At 38.7% G+C, this 16,013-nt stretch overlaps 1 protein-coding gene across 2 annotated transcripts; it reads left to right on the top strand.

The window, feature by feature from the left end:
• The first annotated feature begins 5,778 nt into the window (after positions 1-5,778).
• hmg20a (high mobility group 20A) lies at positions 5,779-15,508 on the top strand. Of its 2 annotated transcripts, XM_022756068.1 has the most exons (9): positions 5,779-5,860; positions 7,970-8,062; positions 8,185-8,394; positions 9,843-9,975; positions 10,999-11,036; positions 11,897-11,972; positions 12,313-12,528; positions 14,148-14,280; positions 14,947-15,508. In XM_022756068.1, the coding sequence occupies exons 2-9, from the start codon at positions 7,994-7,996 to the stop codon at positions 14,948-14,950; spliced, it is 879 nt and encodes a 292-aa protein (XP_022611789.1). In that variant the 5' UTR covers positions 5,779-5,860; positions 7,970-7,993; the 3' UTR covers positions 14,951-15,508. The 2 variants fall into 2 exon arrangements, with proteins under 2 accessions (XP_022611789.1, XP_022611790.1); XM_022756069.1 differs by lacking the exon at positions 14,947-15,508 and having other exon boundaries at positions 14,148-14,284.
• Positions 15,509-16,013: the final 505 nt, after the last annotated feature.

Raw genomic sequence — 16,013 nt, 5'->3', positions numbered from 1 at the left:
CATGTACATATATGTCATATATGGAAATTCAATATATGTATATATATATATATATATCATTTGCACATGGGCAAGTAAAGAGTAGGCCTATTGTATTCTTTTGTACATTAAAGTTGTTCTTTTTTTTCTAACCTGGTGCAAAGTGTTAAATTAAACGCCACATAAACCCTTTGAAGAAGGTTCATGACCATCCTCCACAAAGTCAATACAGTATGCGTGAGAATAGAACGCATTCATCAGCACTCATTGCTATCAGCCTGTGGTTCATTCAGTAAGATTTTCTTACTTATTGATTTTCTTGTGTCCATTATCAGGCAGCGCAAATGATAAACGTGACATGGTTGGAGAGAGGCACTGTCATTGTGTATGAATTTAGATAAGACATTTAAAGCTTACTGCAGAAGCATCATACATCAAGTTATTATCCATTGTCACCTCCCCTCCCCTCTTCAGCCCTTTACAAAGGGCATTCTAGTCGCTTTTGAGCCATCACTTCAAATCTGGGTTGACTCACACTAAAGGTCTTATCAGGTTTATTTAATCTGCCTCTATTGTGTGCTTTTGTGAAATATGTGCTCCAAAAATACAAATGTCTTAAAATCTATTTAGTGACTGAACATATAAAGTATAAAGTAATGTTATCAGCGGAGATGTAAGATAATTCACCATCTCTCATTGTTAGATTTATAGACCTTTCTTCCCTCACATCTCTTCAGTTATATCTCCTTTATTTTGAAAAAATGCGTTACATATTCTTTATTCTTGGCATTGCCACTGGATTCTTAGAGGCCTCTCCTGTTGTTTCTTAAAACTGTTGTATAAGTGTAGCCCAACTCTTCTTGTTTAGCATCTTGTTGAACTTATGCACTTGTTTCGAATGCTAATTTTATTCCATTTGTGATTAGCAGGGCGTCTTTCTTTACTGAAGATTTAAATTGAGTATTGTTGCATCCATGCTCTCACTAAGAGAGCTGCCAAATATAATGGTGCACAACACAGGGCAGTGAATCAAAATTTACATTTCAATCAGTAACATCATCATAACATTAAAGGTTAAATAACAGCAGGTAAGTGTAGAGCCACAATGAAGGAATGAAAGCGAGTGATGCACATTGGTATGCGATGTGCATCTGGGAGGAAAGTGAAGGGTTCATAAGCAGGGGTTTCTGCAGGATTCACACAGGCTCCTCCAGGAGCAGCTGAAAGGCCTTGATGTGGACAACAAAGTGAGAGATCTGGAGGAGACAGACCTGTTATTCAAAATCATCATTTTAACAAAATAGTACAGCATTTTGAGAAATATGCTTATTTGTTTTGCTGCCAGAGATTTCAATTGGTTTGTTTGTGTGTGAAAGTGCAGAGATGGAGTTAGGAAGCAATTAGCATAGCTTAGCAAAATGACTGAAAATAGGGGGAGACAGCTAGCCTGGCTCTCTGCAGAGTTAAAAAAGAAAACAAAAAATCAATCTGCCTACCAACAACTCTAAAGCTCACTTATTAACATGAATCTATTCGATGCATAGATAAGCTGTAATGTAAAAAAAAAAAAAAATTGTGGTTGTAGATGGAGTTACTGTATATGCTTATTTCCCAAAACGCTGAACTGATCCTATAAGAGGAACAGGAGGATTAAACTGCCTCTTGCTCTCTGGGAAATGTACTACTCATTACTGTATGTTTTTCATTATATCACAGAATCTAGCTTTTGCATCCTTAAACCTTCCAACCTCAGGTAAATCAATCAGCATCCATGTGAAGTGCCAACATAAAGTCAAAAGTTATGAAAACAGCTCCACTGGGTGAAAACCAACTTCAGCTAGCATTTGTTCAGGGGATGATGATGATGATGATGATGATGATGATGATGATGATGGCAATGACAGTTTTGAGATAATTTAGCTTTACCCATTGTGCTTGTGATTATGTATGATACTTTTCTGAATTAATCAGGCGCCTTTTCCAGGTAGTTCCACTGATTAGCTTCGACCAGAGAAGAGATACTAATCACTGAAATCACATGTGTAGTGTTTGATTGCTATGAAATCGTGGATAGCTGACCCTCTGGAGCACACAGCTGCCCATCCCTGCTCCAGCCACAGCTTTTGGAAAAGATTAGAAAACTCTCTACATTGTGTTCATCCAGAGAGGACAACATGTGCCCCCGTCCACCCATCCACCCCATTCTTATTTTCAAAGTCCTACCGCTTTGATTCTTCAGGTCAACTACCTGAGACTAATTAGACAGTTGCATAGCAACACGATGATGCAATAGTCCTTGTGCCCTTTGAGCCCTTGTTCCCTGTGGCATTAGCAAAGCTCACAGCTGTGCTTTGTGTTTGTGCACAAGAAGCAGGAGGCACTTGAGCAGCCTAATATCCTGCCATATTCTCCATCATACACTCAACCATAACCAGTTATGCTGATGAGGTCATTAACTAAGGTAATGAATGCATTACTTAGCATATGTTGACATACTTGTTTTCAAACAACACACGGTGGTATTAACATTAACAACTTACCTTAAAGTATGAGGGTATGAAGGAGCTGCAGTGAATTTATTCTCATCAATATCCAAATGTATGCAGCAAGATGCTGAAAATTTGAAGCCAATTATCTGCACCATAGGGCATGGCTGTGGTGCAATATATGACCTTTACTTCCTGTGGAAATTTGTGTTTGTGTTGGTGTTCAAATCACTGTGCCATCTGTGTGCCTGCATGTACACACACACACTATGATGGCACCATGACAAATGTTACGTTTATAATGTTATTTATGCAAATATATTGAATCACAGCGTCACACTGTTGTTGGTTCCAACATATGTTAACCTCTGATGCTATATAAGTCTCCGACCATCTACCAGGGACATAAGGGCTGATTTCACTCACAGCAGCTTCAATTTGAATTTCACTTTTAAAATATTAGTTAACAGTGCTATCTTCTCATTTCATACAGCGGTAAATCACACTCATTTACTCAGAAGCAATACTTTTAGACCGATGATCCACTCTTTCACTAGCTTGACCGTCTTTTTATTCTCACCCTCCTGGCACGTCATGTGACATTATCACTCTTGATTATCCTGAGGCCTGAGGAGGACTCGGCGAAGTGTGGGTGTCGAAATGTTGCCACTTTCCAGGGGCTAACTGGCAAGGACAGACAACCAACCCACAGAGGGCCAGTGGCTGGAAACCTTTCCTCAACACTAAACTTCTCAGGCTAGGACCAGATGATTCGACGTGGCATGACAGGTGGATAACAGTACAAGGGACAGCTGGACGCTGTGCCTCACAGGCCTGCTGGGACCTGAAGAGTGTCCAGTTCAGAGCTGATTGAAGCTGGCGCACTTTGTTTGCTGTGCCGCTACCCACAATGCAGTGACCACTGAGGCTGAATGGTTAAAATAAATAATAAGAAGGTAAAACAAAAAACAAAAAAAGACATGCTGCTGGGAGTTGAACAGTTGGCTTGCATCATCTCAGTGTTTCAAGTCACCCAATTAGTAACAAACATGATTTCACAGGAAATGTTCCCTATTATTAATCCATGACTGTTGGAGAATAACAAAATGAAATGACTGCTGGTATTACCATATTATTGGCAGATGATTTTTTTATGTTCACCTGCTCTAAAGATTATCATTGCTAATTTATCTACATGTATTTAATAAATTGTTAGCAAATCCTCATGGGGAAAAAAAATACAACCTCTTATACAACCTTGGAAAAACAGCTTCCAGCTGTTTTCATATCTGGTCAAGTTGCACTGTGATGAGATTTTTTTTAATACACAAATAAAACTGATACAGAGTCAAACTGTGTAGCTTCATTTGTGTTTAAGTTTTCAGCTATCTAAAGCATCATTAGAGGAAGCTATAGACGTCAGTTTTTCCACAGACAGCTGCCTCTGAATACAATACAGCCACACGACATTTGACTGTGGGCTGTTTATCCACCACTTTCATGCAATTAGTATTCAAACACGATTACCCTCAGCGCCTACAGGTACAGCATTCACAACAACTCAATACAAGACGTTCAGGTGGATTCTCAGAGAGATATCTGAAAGGTTTTATTGTAAATGTCAGAACTTCAACAAGAAATATCTCCAGAAAATAAACAACCACAGACTGATGGTTCATAGTGTTTCGATTTTAAATATTAGACTGACGTTCATTATTAAACTTCTTAAACCTCACTGACCAGTGGGCAAGTCATTAAAGAACCATGTTGTGCTGCCAAAACGTGTTCACATCCACAGAACTTTATTTTATATTCTGGTGGAGATTAAAAACTTTCCAAAAATGTCAAGCTGCATTGTAAATAATGTCTACAGAATGATTCGTAAGACATTTTAAATATATTCTATTTGAATGATAAGCCCATAAAAATATAAGTGATTCTGTCAGAAAATGTGGAATAAGAGAATTTTTCCAACTGTAAAATACTTACAGGGAAACAGACAGAAAGATTAATGTTACTGGAGCTGAGCATCTTCAGACCTGGCTTGTTGATGCTTTGAGGTTTGCTATTTCTTCACACTTCCTTCAGAGAAACTTTGGGAGAATCTTTGGGTTTAAACATTTCTAATGTTCCCAGCAGTTGATTTGAATATCTGCCAGATATGGAAAACTTGAGGAGCATTCCCTGCTAAATATCTCCATTTTGTCTGTGACTTTATTTTCTAAATTCCATGCAGCATGAGTATTGGGTTGGATTAACTCTGGTTAATTGCAATGAGATTGCAATCAAAGTTTCAATTAGACTGCAGCTCTAGTTAGGTTACTCCCTCCTGGGTGTTGATTTGCGATCTGTTAATTTGGCATTAGAGTATTAGTCTTCTCGCTCTCTGTCTGTCTGTCTCCATCTCTCAACTTAGTGGATGTGTTGGGACCTTCATTATAAGAAGCACAAAAGAACAGTAATATGTGTGTACTGAAAGGCTTGGTTTGTGTATTTTCTCAAATGAATAAAATTACTTATGAGTGTATGGGGGATGCACAGTGCAATATAATGACCTGATTGTTCACAGATGTTGATTGTACCCCAGGGTTGCCAGCACAGTAAATATTGCTGTTGGTGAGTTGTTTGTACAAGTGTGGAACTGGCAGCGTCTAAACACTCAACACTCACTTAGAGAAAGAGGAGAGGGCATTGAAATACGAGGTATTGGCAGCTTTACAAGTTGCAACTGCCATACAGGTATTAAGGATTGGCTTACAAACTACAAAAATGTATAAACTTTATTCAGCCCTGCTCATAACATAATTTTGCCTGAATTACCAAAATAAATCGAAATTAGATGAAGGATTTCCTCATCAATCAAGTAGGGGGAAGCAACATCTTAAACGACATTGGTCTGTTGTGTCAATATGAACACGAAGAAGAAGGTCACAACGAAGGGAGCGTAGAATTAGACTGTGTAGAGCAGTTTGCTGTAATGGAGAGTAAATTAATTAAGCTTTTTAGTGTTTGTTTCCATTGACATTTGAAAAGACATCATGTAGAATTGAATTTTGCAATATTGATGCTTATGGTGTGTACCTATTATGGGCTGATTCAGTACATATCCAGTAATAGTTAACCAATTAAATTTCTTACCTTTTCAAATTAGATTATGTTTCAGAAATTTTGTAAACCGATGTATTTCCTTGATATTTTCATATCTAACAAAGCACAACCATGAATTCGAAAATACATTAAAAAAAAAAAGGCAGAAATAATAGTATTTACCAAGGCAACGTACAGTATAACGTTACATGTCTCTCTATCTGTTACGGCTCTATGGAGAGGTTGCTGTATTGTTTTGATTAGGAATATCATTTGGGCAGTCACAGCCACGGATTACGTTATCTAAGGTTAGTTTGTAGTGAATGGTTTCACTATATATATTTAATATTCCATTTAATGGTGTTTCAGATCGTATTTTGACGAGTTACCGTAAAGTAAAGCTGGGCGTTAGCTTACCGTTGCTAGCTAACAGCTTGCTAAAGCTAAGTAGCAGCACAGCTAGCTGTTCGCTCAGAGGTCTAACATGCTAGTGCTTTACTATCGTTTCTTTTTATAATTCCAACGTGTGTTTGTTTATTGTAAGGTTGCCATTACTCATCATGGAAGCCAGATATGTAACAGTCATACAGCAAGGGATTCTACTGTTGAAGACCGAATTTCAGTTCAACTGTTACGATTGATATTAGCTAACATAGCTGGCGCTAGCCAATAACGGTGCGTGTTGCCAGCTGGCTATACGGCTTGAATGAATTATGTCAACATCTCAGTTGAACGGTATACATAAGCCACTAAGTTAAATATAACCACTCAATGGACAGTGTAGCGATATTTGAACATACTTACTCTATCGCCTGCTTTCAGTATTGTAGCATAACAGTACAATCAACCGACGCTTCTACTACTGTTGACATGCCATACAGAAAGATTACAAACAAAAGAAATGGCTAAATCGCAATAAATACCACAATAGTTTGTTATGATAGCATTTAGCAGTCTCTTTTGGTTATAATGTAGGGATAGCCCGGTTCCAAATCTATGTTAGCCTTGGGTCACTTTTGGCTTGGTTTGCCTATTCAGGTATTCATAGTTAGGAATAAAGAACTTTGAATATTAGAATGTACAATAGACAAATACCATTTACATACACCTAAAGGTATTCATTAAGTTTCAAAAGATAAGCCCCCCCTAGCAAAAAAGTGAACCTATGACATGAATGTTATACTAGACTGCTCAGGTAAAACTCAATGTAATTTATCTTTGAATCGTGCATTATATGCTCTCAACCAGCAGAGGGCGGTGCTGCATAGCCTTAACGTGAACGCAGAGGGAATTTCTAGAATAAAATTTATTCTTAGGTTTGCTTAAATAGGCTTCACAGAAGAGGTGACACACGGGGGCTCCTCTTTTTTGCCAGGATCTCTGATGACGGCATTGATAGGTGTCACTGGAAACTGACTTCAGTCATAATCAGAAATGTTTGAAACAAAACCACAATGTACTTACCGTTTGCAGTTTCCCACACATATTCTCTTCCTAACAGGGCTTTTTTTGTGGTAGACTGGCTAATTCCTCTGTATCCTTTCCCACAGTATTTAGTGGCAAGGGGACAGAAATCTCAACCAGGATACAGAGGCTCATTTCCCACATAGTCAATTAGGAGAAGGTCAAAGGTTAAAACACAATGATATTGTTCCTATTTTCAGAGCTCAAACTACTCTGCGCCAGTGCTGAGTCAGCATACTGTTTAAATGAGTGCTCTGTCAATAAATTTTTTTTTTTTCTTAAAACAGACATACATGTTTTGTAAAGTGGTTTTTAGAATGAAAAATTAATCATTTATAATAGATTTTCATATTGTAAAAGTTATTTCAAGCTAAGATTTTAACATAAGTAAACTGTGTTTCTGTTAGTGTGTGTACTACAAAGTCTATTTAAAACTTAGTGAGACCAGAAGTTAAACAGAGAACAGACTTTTTTTTCTTTGCGGAGAGCTTTGTAGCATGTAGGTGTTCTCTTAACTCTAATTAACCAGGCAGCACCACTTCACCACTTCCTTCTGTTGAAAATAGGTTACATTAGCATCTGACGAGTGACAGAGATTCGGGGCGGTTTATTTTTTTATTCACTTGTTCAATAATGATTGATTACAGTAAGACATTTCTGTTAGAGGAAATGTGGCTGGCCAAGAGGAGGTTTTGAGCCAAGGCAGGGAGGAGTTTGGAGGAAAAGCCGAAAAAGTGCTACGGCTATAGAGGGAGCAGTCTGCTCTCAATTTCCTGGCTGGGCAGCATCCCTGGTGATAACACCTCAGTCAAACCCTGTCTTAAAATACTTAACCCACCCTCCTCCAGATGGTAGAGGCCTTACGTTAACTAATCACTGGGTTTTCCAGATCATACATTAAATACTGGTATGAAATGTTTTGTTTTCTAACATTTCCCATTGTTTTCCTTTAGATTGTCCTTGTAGTCACAGAAATCATGGAGGAGCAGCAAACAGGCTCTCCTGCAGCCAATACCGACAGCAACAGCCAGAGAAATGGAGATGAGGTAAGAGCTCAACACACGGATATCAAATGACATATTTTGCAGTTTTTCCACTTCAGACTCCAAGGGGGGGGGGGGTTGCTACCTGGATCTTTAAAACGTATCTGTTTTTGTTATCTTTGCAGAAGCCCCGACGTGGCAGCTGGACCAAGGGGAGGAAGAGGAAGAAGCCAATGAAGGACAGCAATGCACCCAAGGCACCCCTTACGGGCTACGTTCGCTTCATGAACGACAGACGAGAACAGCTACGGGCAGAGCGTCCAGACGTGCCCTTTCCAGAGATTACGAGGATGCTGGGCAACGAGTGGAGCAAACTGCCCCCTGAGGAGAAGCAGGTCAGTGAAGAAGTTCCTGACAGGATTAAACATTGAGCATATAACTGTGAAGAACAATGTGTCAAAGTTCTGTATTTCTTTCCTTTACACTTTGTCTGTTATTTTGTGTATGATAACCTGCAAAGTGCTTAAAATTATATTAAAGTGATCATATAGATTTGTACAGCAATATTAAATAACGTGGTTGACTGCTCTGAAAGAGCAATGGGAGAAAATAAACGGACCACAGACAGGAGCGGCTAGCAGCAAAACCTGTTTATGTTTTTGATTAACATGATAATGGGTTTTTAATTGTCATTCATGGATTTCAGTAATTGCACCATTCATGTCTCAAAGGACTGAGCTTAAATATTCACCTGCAACATGCCAACAGTTCATCAAATTTTTCACTGTGCACAAAAGCAGTGTAGGAACAAAAGCATGTAGAACCCATGGTGTGAGTGTTTTTGGAGCTGATAAAACACTGACTTACACATGACTGTTTTGGGTAGCTGTTTGACATCCTTACATAAACTCTTGCCACAGTTTGATGGCTTCTTTTATATGGTCCAAGATATGTCTTTATATATCCCCTCAACTGTGATGTGAGAATATCAGAAAAGAGTTGACAAGGAAAAAGTTGCTTTCTTGTAATGACAGAAACATTATTACAGTCACAGGGAGACCTTTCATAAGAATTTGTCACTCCACTGCAAATATATCCGACTGATACCGCTGCTTCACCGAGGGAACACTGAGGTGTGCTTTTTAAAATATGGTAGAATGTGAATCAGCAAAATCATAATCAAGTTCCACTACCTTTAAGTCACATCAGCAGCTCAGAAGTTCATCTAAAAGATGTTATACTTTTTTTATTAAATTAAATTCTGTCTTTACCGAACACATGAATATTTTTTGAACTGTACATTTTACATAATAGCAGCCACAGTGCTTCACACATGAATCAATAAAATTCCTCATCTTTGTCAGTAACTGTACCTATCATCATGTCATTGACAGTTGGAACTTGTAGTTTTCTTACCTTTTCTTTCCAGAGAAGAATGGCCATGTTTTATATTTAAATCCAAAGGTGGGATAGAGCCTGGATCACTCTGCTGCTGATTTGTACCACATTGTTATTTTACACAGAGTTCGCAACAGACAGATTTCGCAGTATCCTGGGACAAGGTCTTTGAATAAAGATGGTTTTATTAGCTTTTCTCCTAATACCAAAATTAATTATATTACAAGATGCATTTTTGTTTCAAGCGTTGATTCAGTGAAGGTTATTAATATTGGAAATTACTGATTTTTGTCTATTGAAAGGAACTAATCCTGATTAGGAATAATTACTCCCACTGATCATGCCATCTCACACACAATCCTCCTTCATTCTCTTTCACCAAATCTCATTTCCTCCTGTTTTGAGTCTTGCCAGCTCTCCTCACCTTTCTTTCTTGCCCCTGCAGCGGTACTTGGATGAGGCAGAGCGAGATAAGGAGCGCTACATGCGGGAGCTGGAGAAGTATCAGAAGACAGAGGCCTACAAACATTTCACCAGGAAGGTCCAGGAGAAGCAGAAGGGCAAGCGGCACAGGGGAGGTGAGATCTGGTTAGATAAGCAGCAGGTTGGCAAGTTAGCACCACATACTAAAGCTTGATGGTTTGGCAGTTAGCGAACAATTATTTTCTGGTTGTACTATTTAAAAAGTAGTTGAAAAATCTAAGTTTTCATATGTCTGGTCTCATTTCCTGCCCAGATAAGTTGGCAAACTTGAACTTGAATCTGAAATGAATACCATACACTGCAGCAAGTATTCAGTATGTTGTTGCAGTTTCAGTTTTCTTTTTAAAATCAGTTTTTACTCAAATGTAGATATAGAAGTAGAAGTTTGAAATCTCCGCTCTGGCTTGAAATTTTTGCGGTGATGTTATAGATACCCTTGAGCAAGGCAGTGAATCATCAAGTGGAGCTCCTGTGCAGTACAAAGTAGAAAACTTTGGTCTTGTTGGGCGACTTTGATAGATGTTAATGTCTGCAAAAAAGAAAAATAAGGCTAAACCTGCAGGTCGACAAACGCTGCCAAGACTAACAAATCTTTTCCTACTTGGACCACTCACCTGGAAGATTTTGCATTTACTACTTGTATTGTGAATTACTACATACTTTGAATATATTCCAGTATTCAGTGTATTAACTCTGAACTCATTATTTTGCTTTGCTTAGTCAATGGAAATATGGCAAGGGAAGGGGATACTTTACAAGTTCATAGTAGTTCAGGTTATAAGTTATAGTTCAACTTGAGGCCAAGGAGCCGTCACTGCGCTCACACAACACATGGTCTGTATTATCTGTTCCGATTGTGTTACGGTGGATAAATCTCAGTTTAAATATCAAAAATGTTGATGACATAAACAGCTCTGCCCTGGCAAAAAAAAAAAAAAGTTAGGAGAAACGTGCTCTATTGAAGTGCATGGTCTCAGTTCAGTTGATTCAGAATATCTTTTTTGAATCACTTATATTCATTTTAGCAGTTCACAACATGGTAGAGGCACGCTGCACTGTGCCGGGGGAAACATGATTCATCTACTGTCCTCTTTCATTATTCTTTCCTTCCTCTCCAGATGTCGGGCACCAGGTAGCCAACGAGGCTCTTCACGAGGTCAGTAACTCTTTCTTGTCCTGTCACACACACTAAAATAAAAAAAAGTAAATATCATATTTAAAAAAGCAAAGAAATCCTTTTCTAACTATCTAAATATAAGTAATGAAGTATAATAATTAAGTGTTTGCTCCACAGTTTCTGAGTTTGTTAGAATGACTTGATTGAAATAATACTTTGGGGGTTGTTTTTGTCATTTTCTCACCCAGGAAATCTGTTTGTGTTTGCCCTCCCCTTGCTCTACACATTAAGTGCTTATTGTTGCATCACTAAAGCTGGGTTAATCCGCTTTGGTGCCGTGTTTGTGATCCAAACACTTGCCTTTTTACTAAGTGTGTAATTCATTTATAATAAGTTCTGCATGTAATTAAGAGGTTTCCTTTGTAAGTCTTTCAGGATACTCCAGAAGGGTTAGAGCCAAGGTGACTTTATTGGAATTAGCACTCCTGTGGGAAAACCAGTGTTTCCTTTCTAGATTTGAAAGGACACAGAATTCAGCATAAATTTCATTATGTGAATAAATGAGGAAGGATGATGCATTCTTTCAGAGGAGGGAAAATACAAGGGGAAACTGCACTGCATCTTGTGCTCCTATTGTGAAATAAATTTTTATTTCAAATGATTGCAAACCATCTCAGAGCCTTTGATAACATAGCAGCACCATAGATTAAATTACTTCTACCTCCTGACTTCTTATACTGTACCGCTGTATTTCCCCTGTGGCCAGATATGAAATCAATTACCCACCCACCCACAGCCGAGCTAGATGAATGACCACCTCTGGCTGTCAGTCTGTGTTGCCAAATGGTTTCACCGTTCAGCTTATCTCCTTCCCTCTTACTCTCTCTGGGTATTAACAGAAGGATGCAGAGGGGAAGGACAGAACTGTGTTTGACATACCGATCTTCACAGAGGAGTTTCTCAACCACAGCAAAGGTAAAGAGCCGCAACACAGCCAGCTGTATTGCTGAGAAAGACTTTGTACTTTGTGTGCTGTAACTTTTTAAAACCTCCATTTGTCTAAGTGTTTCTGAACACAGTCTTCTGCTACCGCAAGAGAACTTTTGTTTTATAGTGCTCCATCGTCCCAGAATAGTCCCACAGTCCGCAGAACCCAGTGATGCCCTGAACTTAAAAAGAACACACCTCTCTGAGCAAATTAAAGATTGATGTTGACCCCAGCTGCTGTGGCATCTCTCTAGACTTCTCTTTTGATCTACCATTGTTTCTATTTCTCTTTGTGTGTGTGTCTTTGTTTTTGTGTGCTCCTCAACAGCACGTGAAGCTGAGATGCGGCAGCTGCGTAAGACCAACATGGAGTACGAGGAGCGTAACGCGGCGCTGCAGAAGCATGTGGAGAGCATGCGCGGGGCAGTAGAGAGGCTGGAAGGTGATGTGATGCAAGAGAGGGGACGCAACGGGCTCCTCCACCAACACCTGGAGACCCTGCGCCAGGCGCTCACCTCCAGCTTCTCCGCTGTACCTCTGCCAGGTGACAACAGCCAGCAACACCTGCACCAGCATCACTTTATTCAGTCAGACTCCAAGTTACAAATGCACAACAACAAAAAATACATATAATGAATAAATTAGTCTTAAACTCTTGTTTAAGTGAAATTATCTTTTGTTTTTCCAATAGTTTCAATAAAAATAAAATAATATAATAATTAAAAATTCAAAAAATGACTCAACACAGTCTTAGATGACTTTTTATGCCGGCATTTCTGCAGCCTCCTAAGTTTGTTGGATATTTGCTGATAAAGAGTTCCTGCCTCATCTATTACGAGAGTGCAGACTTGGACCATTAGTTTTGGAATCTTGTACAAAAAAATGAAACACACTCCTTTTTTCAATCAATATTCTGCTGAATGTGAAAAAATACAATAAAGCTGCTTTGCTTTTGTCTCTGAAAGTGTACAATGTGGCTCTTGGGCTTAAGATGTACTGATTCTGATCAAAGTACATTATAAACCAATATTGATTTGATTCCCCATACCAGTGATCCATCCCTAGACACAAACACTGTGGTATGATATTAGTTGGAGTCAGAGTTTAAGTTGGCGAGACATAAATTATAATGTAGGTGTGGTTATACAGCACGAGTGTATTTACTGTGTCTTGAAGTCAAGCGTCTCTCCTCTTTGATCCACATATGTAAACAGATTATACAGTAGGATCACTTAATGTTCTTTTAGGGACTGACCACGTCCTGTAAGTCAAGCTTCTTCATTTTAAGCTATTCATTATTTAAATTGAAGGAATGTGGTCTCACTATGTTCGTACTTGTTTTATGCACGTACAGAACCTGTGCTGAGCTCACACCCACAGCTCCTCTCTTTCCATTTTCCTCCACACCTATTTGAATTTCTTGCTCACACAGCAGAGACACAGACTCTGCAAACAGCACAAATTGACACAACACTGCTGGAATTATTTCATAACAGCTTGACGGTGAAAGATGATTGCTAAACCCATTTAGACCTAGCCTCAGAGAAGCTGTTGGATTGTTAGCATGTGTACCCCTGAGTTTATAGGGCAATATGTTTTTTTTTCTATAATTGTGCCATTTTATTTAATTATCTTACTTATTGAAGGATAGAATCAACAACTTCTCAGTTTTACATCTTCTACATTTTACTTCTAGATCTAATAGAAATGACAACTTTTAAAATGACAACTTTTGAGATGATTGTCCTTTGCCTGATGTTGGCCAGACTGTTTGACTCTTGGACCCAGTGTCAGGACGCTCTTTGATGTTGCTTGCAGAAAAAAAACATAGATAGTGACAAGTAATGGCTGGTGATGTTGTGCCTGGGTCATTTACATTCTGATCAGTCTCGTCATTCAGTGATTCCAGTCTCCGGTGTTCAGCACAGAAAATACCAACATGTTTTTAACACTACAGCTGATTAAATTTTGCTGTGGGCAAGCAGTGGTTAAACATAAACAGCACTGCATGATGGGTAAGAACAATTTTTGAAAGTAAAAAATGAGATGTCATAAGATAATTAAATGTTCATGTTATACCATACGAACACCTTCCAGCTGAAAAACAAACCGGTCCTTGAGAAACTTTCAGCTGCTCACATCACACACTTGTTTGTCTCGCAGGCAGTGGAGAGACACCCAGTCTTGAAACGATTGACTCCTACATGAAGAGGCTCCATAGCATCATTGTCAGTAACCCCCAAGAACACGAGAATCTCATCAACACTGTGAGAGACGTTGTCAACCGTTTGGACAGGTAAGAGATGCTTCATTTTGATGTCTTTAGTGTATGATTAGTCAACTAAACGACTGAACATTGCTAGCACTGCTAGTTGGCACCAGGAAATACTACATACCTCATATTTTATTCATGTACAAGGCCAGTTAACTGTTGCGTCTAAGATGTTACTCAGCCGCCCGCCACTAGCAGCCCCCCTCTCCCTGCACTAATTCCTGGATTTTGTAAACAAGCAAGGTGGAAAGTGGGACAGAAGAGGTTTGGAAGTATTCAAATAAAGTTGTATGTTGGCTGTGTCAGAATGAACTGGCATATAACAACTCAACTGCGGAGAAATGCATAACCACATTCAGCACAGACATGTGGATGTTAACCTGCAAGAAAAGAAGGCTTCTTACATCAGCCACACACAAACCAATATGACATTGATTACCTGCAGAGGCTGGGTTCCTAATTAAATTGTGCTCAATGTTCTCTGATTGTTCTCTTACTTTTAGACTGGTTGAGTCTAAATGACCATTTAATCGCTAAGGAAATTAGTCTTAAGCACAATTTAGGGTTTCACCTCAGGGTCCGTTTACTAGCTGTTCTAGAGCTTGTCTAATTGTTTCAGCAAGGCTAGATGTTCTTTCGGTTCAGCTGTGAATGAATTATCAGATCATCTTTTTCTGTCTTTTGCCCCAGATAACTGGACCAAGTCCACCTGATGTGATGGATTGAGATTCACAGCGACATTAAGCAGATGCTGTTCCCAGGTTGATGCTTTGCCCCTTGACGGTGAATCTTCCTGTCAGTCTGTCATCACAGTTGATTTTAAAGCATCTTTTGTAACTCCGCTAAGGTGATGTAGGTGAAGGTGATGTAGCGTTTCATATTTATTTATTGTTATGTTTTTTCTATTTTTTACACATTCTTTTCTTTCACACTTTATTAATGTAGCTGTAGTTTGTTTTATGAAGTAATCAGATGACAGGGCATGAAACACTTTTCTTTCACTCCTTGCTCCTGTTCTGTCTTCACCATCCATTTATAGCAAATGCTTCCACGACAATATCTAAACCACTATCGAACATTTTGTATCTGATCAAAGAAAAATGTGTCAGTGGGTTTGTATTTACTGTATCCAAGACATATTGTTTAGCAGACTTTCTGTCTTCATGCTTTGATGAAGAAAAACATGTGCCATTTTTGTTGTTTCCTCTGTGAAAATGTGTTTTTGTGTTTTCAATAAATGTATTTACATCATATTTGCAGGCGGTTTGTTTGGATAGGTTCACAACATGCTGTTGTATATAACTACTAACACAAACAGTATTAGTAGTTAGATACCAGCTACCAGTGCCCTAGATTTCTTGTTTCATCTTATAAAGACTCTCTGAAAGTGTGAAGTACTGAAATAATCTCTCTTTGATGGCATGTTAAAAATTTGAAATAGAAATGTTACAGTCGCTAGAGTAATGATTTGCCAAACTAAATGCCGCATTTCCAGTTTCTGATTTGTTACACTGGGAACTGTTAGTTTTGAAGTCAGTCTACTATATCAAATAGAAATATGTGGCTAATCTGCTGTATAACATCACTGTTTGGAATTGTGCTTGGTCAGTGCCTAAGCTTGTTTACTTACAGTAGATGTGGAGTTAAGGTTTGGAGTGGTTAAGTTAATTGAGCAGCTTTGCTGTAATTTACTGGATCTGGAGAGAGACACAAATTATTTTGCACTCAGTGGCTCATTCACAGACACTGAGCTGCAC

The sequence above is a fragment of the Seriola dumerili genome, unplaced genomic scaffold, assembly GCF_002260705.1.
Source record: "Seriola dumerili isolate Sdu_G_001 unplaced genomic scaffold, Sdu_1.0 BDQW01000242.1, whole genome shotgun sequence".
Taxonomy (NCBI): Eukaryota; Metazoa; Chordata; class Actinopteri; order Carangiformes; family Carangidae; genus Seriola; species Seriola dumerili.
Note: the sequence above shows the minus strand (reverse complement) of the source record. Positions and strands in the feature narration are given on the sequence as shown.